The sequence below is a fragment of the Loa loa genome (genome assembly GCF_000183805.2).
Source record: "Loa loa unplaced genomic scaffold supercont3.167, whole genome shotgun sequence".
NCBI lineage: Eukaryota > Metazoa > Nematoda > Chromadorea > Rhabditida > Onchocercidae > Loa > Loa loa.
In genome coordinates, this window is record NW_018108347.1 from 63,348 (window position 1) to 76,656 (window position 13,309).

The window sequence follows — 13,309 nt, forward strand, 5'->3', positions numbered from 1 at the left end:
TATAATATATATATATATATATATATATATATATATATATATATATATATATATATGCTTGGTTATCTTTGAAATTTTCATTTTTCGAAAATTTCATCTTTCCATGCATATTTTGTGATATGTATTTATTGCATTTTTAATTTGTTACATTCTTTTCTTTTTTTTTTGTTTGGTGACATTGATTTATTATACACCACTAAAATGGCAAAAAATGTTTTCCTGTAATATGATTCTGTTGAATGTCTTTCAGACATTCGCCGTAATTGTAATTGGTCGAATAGGCCCTTTTTTTTTCTTCTGATTTTATAATTGTTGAGGTATGATGAAAGATGGAAGAAAATTGCGATGTATAGTTTACGATGTATAACTTACGATATGTAGCTTTCATAGTCATTCTGATTTAGTTATTGCCTTTATTGTCAGTTTATTCACATATACTACTTAAATCGTTTTAGTGATCGCTTTGTTTCTTTGCTATATTTTTTTGGAATGATCAAGTTTCAGGAATTTACTCCTTTTGCCTACTCGATCCGTACTATCAATGTCTGCGTCGAAAACTTCACCAGCTGATGTGATTGCACAACGGTACGATACTATCATTAAATCAAAGGAGGATAAGCGAGAAGTTAGTGATTTGAATTAAATTATATACTTTCAACATTTATTTATGGATCGCTGGAGAATTGCTTCAGTCTAATACTCTTTCCATTGTTTGGTGGAAGTGTTTTCAGATAAATTTGCATAAATTAAGTTAATTTTGTGAGAAATAATTCAGTAAAAGAATTTCAGTATCGTGGATTGGAACTGAAAAATGGTCTTCGGATTCTTCTAATTTCAGATCCGAAAACTGATAAGAGTGCCGCATCAATGGATGTTAATGTGGGTAGGTATTTATAGCATTAATTTCAATTTCAAAGTAACATTTTGTTAATGCTAAAGAAGAACAACAAAGTACGAAAACGATGAAAAAAATGTCAAGATTGTGGTAGGGAATAAGATTTCATGGAGATATTCCAAAACTACTGAAGTGTTTTGCGTTTTATTCAGATATTGTTTGGAGATATTTTTTTTCGAGTTTTAAAGCCTCATTATAAGTTCGACAGTAATGCCTATAACTTTGTGGATATTTCGTTTCATTCAATTCTGCAGTTATACGATGATATTTGTATTGCAGGACATCTAATGGATCCATGGAATTTGCCCGGATTAGCACATTTTTGCGAACATATGCTTTTCTTAGGTACTGATAAATACCCATCAGAGAATGAATATAGTAAATTTATTTTATCGCATGGTGGAATAACAAATGCTTATACAGCTACTGATCATACGAATTATCATTTCGACATTGCTCCTGAACATCTGCATGTGAGTCTTTTCCGTTTACTTTTTCGCGAAGAATTAAATTTTGTTTTCTGCACAGGCAAATTAATTGCTTAGAATGTTTGATTGCTATCGTCTTATGATTGATATACGAATGCAATCATTTTAGCCTTCTTTTTTTTCCCTAACGTGACTGGTTTTTTGCCATTATTTGAAAATTTGAAATTTGTGGAAAGACAAATTGCTTTGAATGATAATCATTGCACTTTTCTTTTATCACATACCTTTTATGTTGTCAACAGTTTTAACACTCGCATATTTGTCTTTTTTTTCCCTTTAAAATTTCCAAATTTTTAGGGTGCTCTAGACAGGTTCGTTCAGTTTTTCCTATCTCCACAGTTTACGGAAAGTGCAACCGAACGCGAAGTACTAGCTGTTGATTCGGAATTTTCCAATAGTCTTTTTAACGATCAATGGCGCATGTTGCAAGTTGAACGGTAAGCTACCTGACTGTGTAAACCCATATTAATTGTATCAAGTTGTGTGGAAAGGAACACAGTTTTACACTTAAAGAATTGAATTCCGTATTTTTGTAAGTTCCCTTTCGTAACCATCAACAGTTTATGGTATCTTTCTTAGGAAAAGGATACGGATGTTCATTTTTCAAATTTTTTTCAACCTGTTTCGAAGCACACCAAAGTGTTTTTCATGCTTCTTTTGCATGACCACTGTGACAAACAAAATAATGGACAATGGGTTTTGTCACAAGAACTGGAACTTATATTAATTTAAAGCAAAATTACTTCTGTAAGAGAATAGTGGCAGAAATGCTATGTTATAATTATTCGTTTTATTGTAGTTATTATCAACTTTAACAGAAAAACAAACTGTATTCCTTGCAATTTCATTTCACTGAATTTGTGTCTAATTCGTTTTATTGTATTATTGTTTTATTGTAGATCATTATCAAAACCTTCACATGATTATGGCAAATTTGGTACTGGCAATCGTACAACACTGATGGTTGAAGCATTGAAAAATGGGGTTGAGCCACGTAAAGCCCTGTTGGAATTCCACAAAACACATTACTCTTCGGACATGTAAGTATATCACTACAAGAAAAGTGATTTCAAAATATTACATTATTCAAAATATGACTGAATTATTTCGATATCTTTAATACCGAATTTTCATATATAAAACAGAATTTTTTTTAGGATTGCCACTCACTTTTAAAGTAATTAAAAAAGCTCGAAAAAAAATTGCATATCATTTTCCGGAAAGTTTCATCATCGTACTGCAGTCTTCATCAGTTCAGTTCAAAATTAGTTGACACTAGATAGCATGCTTCTATCTTGTTTACTCTGTACTATGTTAAATAAAAACATTGATTCGAACGAAACTTTTCCAGAATGGCATTTGCCATTTTGGGGAAGGAATCATTGGATCAGCTGGAGCAAATGGTTACATCGCTAAGCTTTGGAGAGATCGAAAAGAAGAATGTATCAAGAAAAATCTGGAATGAAGGGCCATATGGTGACGAACAATTGGGGGTTAAAGTTGAGGTAGGACTCGTTATTTCGCTGATCATCATAATATTCATAAATGAACGATTTTTAAGAATTAATGAAATTTTTCAGTCCCGTTAACTATCGTTTTCCTTTTACTTGGCTGTATTTCTAGCCATGACTTTGCTTTAATGGTTCGATGTGAAAATATCACAGAAGATTTTTTCATTTTATGAATTTTGCTAGAATTATTTCTCTGATCATTCATCATGTATATCCACCGAGATTTTTTTTTCAGCTAGTACCTGTGAAAGACCTGAGGTATTTAACTCTGACATTTCCGATTCGCGATTATCGAGATGATTACCGGTCTTGGCCTGCTCATTATGTCTGTGAGTTTTCGATCGCTCTTGATTCCTTTATTAATTTCGCAGTCGCCGTTAACAAACGAAACTGAAAAAAAGAAAAAAAAAAGTTTTCTAATAGTTCATTTTCTTTCCTGGCACTTGTTTTTGACCATTTGCAGTATTAAACTTAGAAAAATTAAAAAATTTGCAGTATTAAACTTAACTTGCAGTATTAAACTTAAAACTTAGAAAGCTCAAGTTCCATACTAAGAAATCTTTGTAACTCATCAGAAGTATCGATACTGATGAAAATCACTTTTCAGCACACTTGATAGGTCATGAAGGTCCGGGATCATTGTTATCTGAGCTCAAAAGACGTGGTTGGGTTAATTCATTGTCAGCTGGTGATCGGCTTTTAGCTAGGGGATTTGGTAACTTCAGCATATCAGTGGATCTAAGCGAAGGTTCGTCTTTTAATTTCTTTACTATGAACTCTAAGGATAAGATAGACTTAAAAACAAATTTCGCATATGGCTAAGTTGATGGGTATATAAGAATTTTGTTTTCATTCAAATATTAATTTATGTCCCAGGATTAAGAGTTGTAATTTTTGCTTTTAAATTAAAAACTTATGCTTGTCTTTTTTTAGAAGGTTTACTACATACCGATGATATCGTTAAGCTAGTGTTCAATGAAGTCGGTTTGGTGAAGCAAACTGGCCCACTGAAATGGATTTTTGATGAATTGAAGCAGTTGCAAGAAATTAAATTTCGTTTCAAGGTATATTATTCCATTTCTGTGAATTTTCATTCGAATGTTTTGCTTAGATGTAATATTTTTTACGAATTTCTATTTCAATGTATTGCTTAAATGTAATGGAAACTGCAGTTCACTCAGAAATGAATCACTCAGAAGTGAATTGCAGTGAATTACAGTTACTGTTGTTTGAAATTTCGAAAATTTTTTATACTAGGCATTAATATTATTTCTTGACACTAAATATTTTATACGGTTGTTATAGGACAAAGAAAATCCGTTAAATTATGTTACACACATTTCCTCAGAATTGCAACGGATACCGTTCGAAGATGTAATCTGTGCTGATTATAGGATGGACTTGTACAAACCAGGTATTCTGGTTTTCAACTATTTTCAAAAATATTAAACTTGATTTTTTTTTTAAAAAAAAGAATGAAAACTCGTGAAGATGTTTTGTTTCAATGCTTTTATCTGTAAGTTAATTTATTATTCTATGATAACTTTGATTTTAACGGGTGTTTCAGATTTGATAAAGGAATTTGTCGAAGGAGTGAGACCCGAAAATATGTTTTACGCGGTGATTTCACAAAAATATACTGGCAAAAAGGATAATATTAAAGAAAAATGGTACGGGACGGAATACAATACTGCAAAAATTGACAAGGTTTGTCATGCACGGCCTGTTTTATAAAAGTAGCATTCTTTTGTTTATGATAACTTGTAATTTTGTAATTAAGTAAGTGAATAATTTTTAATCTTTATGGGGAAAATTTGCACATCAAAATAAAATGAATGCGAAATTAATCAATAAAATTCGTGATTTCTGTAATGATTTGCCTGATTAGTTTCACAAGATGTACAAATTTATTGCAGAAGGTTTTATCGGAATTCAACGACGCACTAGCGAAGATACCAGATTTCTTGAGCTTACCAGCTAAAAATGAGTACATTGCAACCAAATTTGATCTGAAACCACGCGAAGAAATCAGGTGACAAGAAAGTACCAATTATTTTAACTTGCAAATCAAGTAAATCAGAATTTCCCCTTTTATATTCCAAATCCCACTTAGTAACTGAAGAAATAAATAAAAAAACGGTGCCTTCTTCAGTTTTTCATTATTTTGATAGTACTTTTAGTTTCGCTGGAAAATACTATAAATTTTTTCCGTTCAGTTTGCAGTAATATTGCTAATTTGGTATATTTAACGTTTAAATTACTACAAGAATAATGTAATTTTTTTCCTAGAATTTCAGGCAATATTTTTTCCTTAAAATTTGCCATTTCCAGAAAAATACCATACCTTGTTTTGAATGACGATTGGTGTCGGTTGTGGTTTATGCAAGATAATGATTTTAAGCTGCCGAAATTAAGCACGCGAATAGCGTTCAAATCACCAATGATGCAGTCAGATCCGTTGAATTCCTATCTCTCTGCAATGTTCGTCATTTGTTTACAGGTAATTTCATTTTGTTTATATGGAAAATGGCAAAATAAGGGAGTTTGTTTACAGGTAATTTTATTTTGTTTGTATGGGAAATGATGAAATAAGGGATGGTCATTAAAATAATTTGCATTTAGCAACAACAAGAAATTTTATTGTGCTTGTAAAAATTTTGAATTGATGTTTTCTCTGCTTTTCGTTAAAACTTTTCCAATTACAATTAACTGACGACCATTTTTTCAAATTACCATTTCTGTTTGTTGAAAATTATGTAAGTTTGAAGGAAATCTATAGATCCACATGAGATTTATTTTCAGGATGCTATCAGTGAGGAAACTTACAATGCCCATCTTGCTGGCCTGAAATCATCGTTCGACTTGCAGTCTTATGGCATTACTTTGCATGTATCTGGTTATGATGAGAAGCAGCCGAAATACATTAATGATTTGGTTCAACGGTTTATAACTTTTGTGCCAGGTAATAAAGAGCGAAAATTAACATAAAACATGACTTCCTTTACTCTCCATGTTATCTCTTACTCGTTTTCGTTCTTTTTTTTTTTTTTAATTTTTTGCACGATACAGATTTTCTGAAGAAAATAATTTTTGACCTGTACACTTTTTTTTGGCTGTGATCTGAAATATTCTTTATTTCGAATTACATCTTCATCAGGTGATTAAGATAATCAAAGAAAAAATTTTCTGCTTGAATCAGTCTTTGCATGAGTTTGGTCTAGATATGCTGTTGAATATCTGCAAGTTTATCTTAAAAACTCTATTGATAGTTAATTTTGTTCTCTCAGTTTGTTAACTGATTGTGATATTCAGATAAGGAACGCTACAAGGTACTGAAAGAAACCTTTTGCCGAAATTTGCGAAATTTTCGTCAAAGCCAACCGTATATGCAGTCTCACTACTATACTACGTTATTGCTTGGTTGCCGACAATGGAGCAAGGAGGAAGTATTGGCTGTTGCCGAGAGTTAGTATATATTTTGTGCCTTTTTATTTTTAATATTTTTTGTTTTGAATTGGAAATCAAATGTATACATAACAATATTATTAAGTTATTAAATATTGTAATAAAGATGGAAAAAGTTGTCGTATTTCAGACTGTGAGGTTGAAAAGTTGCGGAAATTTACGCGTGAATCTCTACAAGCTTTACATATTGAAGCGCTTGTTTATGGCAATAGCACTGAAGAAGTAAGCTTTTTGTTATATTAGTTTTCCTCCGAAGTGTTTAACCGATGACCTACTCTATCTTTTCCAATTTTTTCTTTTTTTTTTGAATGCAATTCGAACACTGTGCGAACTGATTTTCAGGAATCTTCCAAAATTCTCGATGAGATTGTGTCAAAGTTCAAAGGACTTCCGGATACTCGACATCTTTTTAGTAATGAATTGGATCAATGTAGAGAGCACGAGATTCCAAAAGGTAAAATTTGCATCATTTAATTCAATTTTGCACTTTCATGCGAGTATTTATTTTTTGATAACTACATACATTTTGCATCAAAACAGAGAAATGCTTTAGAATTGAAAATTTTTCCGATATATTAAATTATGTATCAATATTTCAGTATTTTCTGCTTTTTCTGAAGACTTAAGTGAAAAAATTCAGTTTCAAACTGAAAGGGCACATAAGATCTTTTTCCATTGCAGGATCCCAATATGTGTACAAGGCATTTCAATCAACACATCCAAATGCATCCATCAATTATTTTATGCAAACAGGTCTACAAGATATCCGAGAGAATGTTTTGTTAGAATTAGTCGTACAATTAGCTGCTGAACCTGCTTTCAATCAACTGAGAACAACTGAACAGTTAGGTAAGCAGGAATATGGTTTCTTCATTTATCCGATAATATGTGCAATTTCACTTCCTCATGTGCGGTTGGATATTGGCAGATGTTGTGTTTGTCGGGTCTGAGATGAAAAAATTCTTTTAAGATTTAAAGAGTTAGGACGTGCATATTTATGGTTTGAAATTTTTCAGGTTATATTGTCCACACAGGAACCAGGCGAAATAATGGTGTTCAAGGAATAGAATTATTGATTCAGGGGCAGCACGTTCCGGAATTTATGGAAGAAAGGATCGAAAATTTCCTTGTGAAATTCAGGGTAGAAATTTACATCATAGTGTTGCGTATTAATAATTTTCTGGTCCTGCTTATTTTTTCTTAAAATATGATTTGTTCTTCTAGTCTGATCTCGAAAAAATGTCCGACAGTGAATTCCTCGATAATGTTGAAGCACTTGCAACTAAACGTCTCGAAAAGCCAAAGACAATGAAAGCTCAAGCGGGTCGTTATTGGGCTGAAGTTGATAGCAGATTTTATTTGTTCGAAAGAGGTACCTTAATTTTAATTTAATATTTTTTACTTTCATTGGAAGAACTGAATAAATTTTGGAAAAGTTCTGCACTGTAACCGACACTTATCAGTTATCAATTTTTTGAGCTTGCTTTGTTTTCAAAATAGTTTGAAGAAGCAGATGGGTGTTAAAGTTCCATCCTTTACCCAGCGTTTACCTTATCAGTATGAAATCAATTTCAGATGATATTGAAGTGCCCATACTACGCAAATTGACCAAAGCAAATGTCATCGAATACTTTGACAAACATTTTGCGGTAAATTCTTTGGAAAGACGAAAACTTTGTGCAGTGGTTTACGCTAATTCCGAAACTGAAGACACAGTTGCGAAACGCGAACACGATGCTTCCGGTGATGCGGCACAGGTAAACCCTATTTCGTCCACCTATACATTACCGGATTTACAGCCAAAGTATAACTGACATAATTCATACATTAAATGTAAGGAAATATTATTTTATACTAATTTCTTATTAATTGTTCCGTTTTCTCTCAGGTCCTCCTGGTATTTCCTGGGTCATAAATCCACTGCCAGTGTTCAGAATTAATATTGTTTCCCTTTGCAGTTGGCTGAACGGATAAATAATATCAGTATATTCAAATCTCGACTATCGCTTTATCCATTACCGCAACCAGCGGTGGATATTTATCAGCAAATTTCGAGAGAACAAAGTGCAGTTTACAAGAAGTGATTTTTAAATCGGTCTTCATTGTTAAATGAGGTTTTATTTTCTGATTGGAATTGTCGAAAATTTTTAATCCTTAATAGTAAAAAAATTTTGCGCGTTTTTTTTCAACTTTTCCCAACAGTATTTCAAAATCTTAGTATTTAAAGTTTCAGGACATTTCAAAACTTCTACTTGTCTTGTTTACTTGGTTTTGTTTACTTTTTTTATTACTCGGAAATTTTCTTAAGTGGTATTTTTATTTTTTTTTTATTTTTTTAAATTGTACTTCATTCCCATCACTATTTATATTTCAAGTTTATTTCTATTTTTCACAACGAATATATGTAAACTTTGAATAGTTTTATGCGTTATCGAAATCATCGAATCATTGGATATAACGCTTCTCGTGATATCAGTTTGCTTGCATACCTGATTAGACGTTTCATTCCTGATTTTAGCTATGATGCCAGCTATAAAATTGTAATGTTGATACATTCGAACCTTTGAGAGTTAAAATCATGTGTGTTTCACTTGACATTATCTTAGATTTTTTGATGTTTTCGTAGAACTTATAAATTTTCTTATTTTTATATGTTGTTAAACCTTCATAACTCTTCACATTTCACCAATATAGCGAAATGAAACAAATCAAATGAAATTGTTGAAAACGATTAACATATTTACAATTATTTCGGTATTTCCACACTTGCAAAATTTAATTTAGAATTATATTTGGATAAACAAATAAATGATTCATTTCATAAATACATACAGACATGGAAATTAATAGCTAATTTAGATTGAAGGAGGTAGAAAATAAAAATAAAATATTTTAAATTCCTTCCTTCAATTAAAATAATAGCTAGCAAGTTATAAAATTAAAAAAAAATCTTATCAATTATCATAACTATTCATTAAAGAGTATTTCAAGTTTGATATATGTATTACTTTCCTTAACATTGTTTGATTTTCTTTTTTTTTTTTTGAAATTATTCCTTCGTACTTATTATTAATCGATAGAAAAAAAATAGCCTCTTTATGGCTTTCTAATTATTTTATCAGATGATTCTTTTTATAATTATTGTTATTATTTTTGCTTTTTTTTTCGTTACATGACGAGTCATGTTAATTATTCATATATAATTTTTATTTGATTGCTCAATTCCAATATTCCAGTCAGCTTTTATTACATACAGTATTATTCGACATTTAATTTCTTTGAATTTCAAAAGCGATTCTAATTAACATCATTAATTATATGTTTAATGTTTCATAGATGCATTAGACTATTTGGTTCAATTTTTGGTATTGGTTCTTCCGGATTTGGCATTTCAGTATTATCGCATCCTGTTGTAAACGTCGATTGCATAGTGATAGCTGGTGCTAGTTTACGTCGGATTGAGCCACGTACACGTGTTTTGTTACGTCTCAACGAACGACGTGCATGTATAGCATTTCGCATAATAATAGGTCGATTTGCATCCATTTTAGATATTTCAGCACATTGTTCAAAAAATTCTAAAAAAAAAATGAAAACAATACTTTTAATTTTATGAGATGATTTCATGAGAAACAATATCTGTAATATACTCCATTTCCTTAATTAAATTTTTTTTTTCATTTTCGATTTCCGTTTTTTCATTTTCAATTTTCAATTTGAAATTTCAAGCTTGTAATAGATCTCAAAAAAAGGAAAAAAAAGAAGAAGCTAATATAATTGAAATGAAAATTTCTAGAACTTATCCAAAATTAAAATCTAAAATGTCCCATTTGTCATTTAATTTTGGAAAAATGAAATTTTATTTTTAATTTATTTATCATAATTTTACCTCGTAATTTATGAACATCAGGCATGATATGTTCCTGTAATTCGCTCATTTGCGCTCCAGTTAATTTTAATGCTGTTTCTAAATGTTCCAGAGCTTTTTCGGCAGCTTGAAGTTGTTTTTCGGCACCAATTCGTGCCATTACTTCATCTTTTAATTCAGCTTCTGTTATATCACGTTGTTCACTTACTTCCTGAATAAAAGTTTTTTTTTTTCTCTTTTTCTTTTTTTTTTGAAAATTTATGTCTTTCTTTTTAATAGTTTGGTAAAATTAAAAATAGAAAATGTTAAGAAATTATGTAATAAGAAAAAATTAATAAATAGAAATATACAAATTGAAATTATAAATATAGAATTATTGCGTTAGTTTATTAAGTCTTTTAATAGGAAGAAAAAATTTAATTGAAAATTTCTAAATCGATAAAAAATCAATATGTTCCATCTTATGCATAATGAAGCGAAAGTCAATTACATTTAAAAATTGGACACATTTGTTTTCTTGTCATTTCAATAATATTTTAAGAAATGGATTTAATTTACTTCACAATATTTTCTAAAAATTAAAAAAAAAGAAAAAGAAAAAACAAAGGTCAAATGGTAATTTCTATCTTTTTCGAAAAGGACAAAGAAAAAAAAAGTTATTTAAAATAAAATGGTAAAATTTTACCTTCAATGAATTTAAAAGTTCCATTGTTTGACTATTGTAATATTCTCTTTCTTTCTCCAAATCATTTGTTTTTTTTTCATTTAAACGAAGCCTAAATTTATATAAATAAATTATTAATTTAATAAATTTTTTCATTGAAATAAATTCTAATAGAATTAATTTAATTAATTTTTCTATGAAAAAACTTCTTTTATCATCTATAATGAATAGAAAATGAATCAAAAAAAAAAAAAAGATATTATAATCATACATTGCTTCAACACGTTCCTTTTCCGCTAAAATGCAATTCGTTTTTGTTTCAATTTCCATTAATCGATTTTTCAATTGACATGTCGCAGTCGACAAATTTTGATTTTCAAGTAAAAATTTTTCACGTTCTCGAATTATTGTTGATACTTGCTCTTCAATTTTTGTTTTTTCCAAATTGAGTGACTACAAAATTATACGGTATTAATAATATTGCATATTCATCTATTACTATAATTATAATATAAATTTTAAGGTGTGGAAAAAAAAAGGAAACAATGGACAAATAATATTTTAGTATAATAAAAACAACATTTTAGTATAATAAAAACAACATTTTAGTATAATAAAAACAATATTTTAGTATAATAAAATATGTTTTTTATTTTTAATTAATTAATTTCATGTTTCTTTTTTTCTTTTTTTCCTTGAAAATATTTGATTACAATCAAAATTATTTTTGCGTTTAATTTAATACTAGTAAAAGAATACTTCATTTTTTGATTAAAATAAATAATTTGATTAAAAATTTTCTGCACTGTGCTTTTTCCAGCTTAATCAATGTATATTAAAATGATTAAAATTTATACACTTTTTTTTAATAAATTAAAAAAAGAAATATAAAAAGCAAATAAAATTTATGGAGAAAAAGTGTGCATTATAAATTTACAGAATTTTTAAATATATATAAATTATTAAAATTAATAATGTTATATATATATATTATATGTTAATTATTTTACATTTAATATAATATACATATCTTTTGTTGGAAAATTGAAATTTTTTTAAGTTTTATAGGAAAAAGAATTTTTTTTTTGTAATTAAAATTGTTTGTAATTTATGGCTAATACAATTTCATCGTGTTAATTAATAATTAATATAATCCAATTATTACTAAATGTAATTTAATGAATGCTTAATATAATTTAATTAACACCTGATGTAATTTGATTGATATTTAATATAATTTGATTAAATTTATGCTCATTTATTTTACATTTGGTTGAAAATTTTTCGAACAAATAAATTGTCAAAATAATAATAGCAATGAATTTTATTGGAAATTTTTAAGTATAAAAGTTTTAAGTTTTTTTTTTCACCTTTTTATTTGACCTTTTTCTTTTTTTTTGGTTTTATAAAATTTAATTTGATTAATTACTGACCTGCATATTACTGACAAGATGCTCAGTTTTAGCATTTAAAGAAATTTTCTCCTGTTCCAATGTTCGTTTCGTTTCATTCGTAATTTTCAATTCACTATTGAAAAATGTTTGCTATTAAGAGAGAGAAATTTCCGTCTTATTTTTTTTTTGCAAATAAATTGAATCACTTAAATTAATGATGATGAAAAGTAAGTTAATGAAATTGATGGTGGTGAAAATTAAATTAATGAAATTAACGATGGTGAATTTAAAAAAAAAAAACGCACAAAAATTGGAACTTTAAAATGATCAAAAAATAAATAAATGAATATTTTAATTAAATTAAATTATTTAAATCAATCATAGTGAAAATTAAATTAATTAAATTGATGATGATGGATAAAAAAAAAGGATTGCAAGGAATGAAATCCAAAAATGATTAATGGATAAATAAATTGTTTAATAAATAAAAATTAATTTAAGAATAAATGATGCAGTTGCAATCTAAATTAGACAATTAATTAATTATAGTTTATTATTAAAAAATAACTATGTTTAACTTTTTTACGCTTTGCAAATCATCCTTTAATTTCTTCGTCATTCGAATTAATCGTTCACGTTCCCGTTCTAATTCATCTTTTGCTCTTTCAAGACACTATAAGTATGATAAAATGATTAAATGATCAAATGATAAGATATCAATACAAACATTTCCTCCCTGTTCACAATCAATCAATATTGCTATTCTTCAATTATAATACTTCAAAAAAAACGAAAAAGAAAAAGAAAGGAATAATTCGAAATCTTGTAGAATATTTGCTTCTTCTTTGCAGCCAATAAATCAATCAATCAATCAATCAATCAATCAATCAATCAATATTGCTATCTTTATATATGGCGCCTTAAAAAAAAATAAAATATTCTTTTAAAAAAAAAAAATTTTACTATTGTTAACAAATAAAATAGTTAAAATTAATTGCAAAGAATCAATTGTATTCGAATATTT

The 13,309-nt window shown here is 28.5% G+C and overlaps 2 protein-coding genes across 2 annotated transcripts in view; one reads left to right on the top strand and one right to left on the bottom strand.

The window, feature by feature from the left end:
* Positions 1-541: 541 nt before the first annotated feature.
* On the top strand, positions 542-8,499 carry LOAG_08082 (insulin-degrading enzyme; the record flags this gene model as incomplete). The annotated part of the gene is made up of 22 exons (XM_003143614.2): positions 542-625; positions 790-883; positions 1,175-1,368; positions 1,681-1,820; positions 2,283-2,423; positions 2,735-2,888; positions 3,130-3,223; positions 3,502-3,642; positions 3,828-3,958; positions 4,200-4,308; positions 4,462-4,601; positions 4,811-4,926; positions 5,226-5,394; positions 5,697-5,856; positions 6,207-6,359; positions 6,490-6,581; positions 6,702-6,813; positions 7,041-7,208; positions 7,376-7,500; positions 7,584-7,731; positions 7,935-8,116; positions 8,318-8,499. 22 exons carry the CDS (start codon positions 542-544, stop codon positions 8,441-8,443), a joined length of 2,973 nt encoding a protein of 990 aa, XP_003143662.1. The 3' UTR covers positions 8,444-8,499.
* Positions 8,500-9,689: 1,190 nt separating this feature from the next.
* The window catches only part of LOAG_17988 (UPF0639 protein), a gene marked incomplete at both ends in the record, with an annotated part of 7,571 nt that continues 3,951 nt past the window's right edge, over positions 9,690-13,309 (bottom strand). Inside the window, 6 exons of the mRNA XM_020450658.1 lie at positions 9,690-9,937; positions 10,249-10,438; positions 10,913-11,003; positions 11,163-11,344; positions 12,325-12,418; positions 12,864-12,958. Coding sequence (XP_020305638.1) covers positions 9,690-9,937; positions 10,249-10,438; positions 10,913-11,003; positions 11,163-11,344; positions 12,325-12,418; positions 12,864-12,958 — 900 coding nt within the window. The remainder of the gene's footprint in view (positions 9,938-10,248; positions 10,439-10,912; positions 11,004-11,162; positions 11,345-12,324; positions 12,419-12,863; positions 12,959-13,309) is intronic.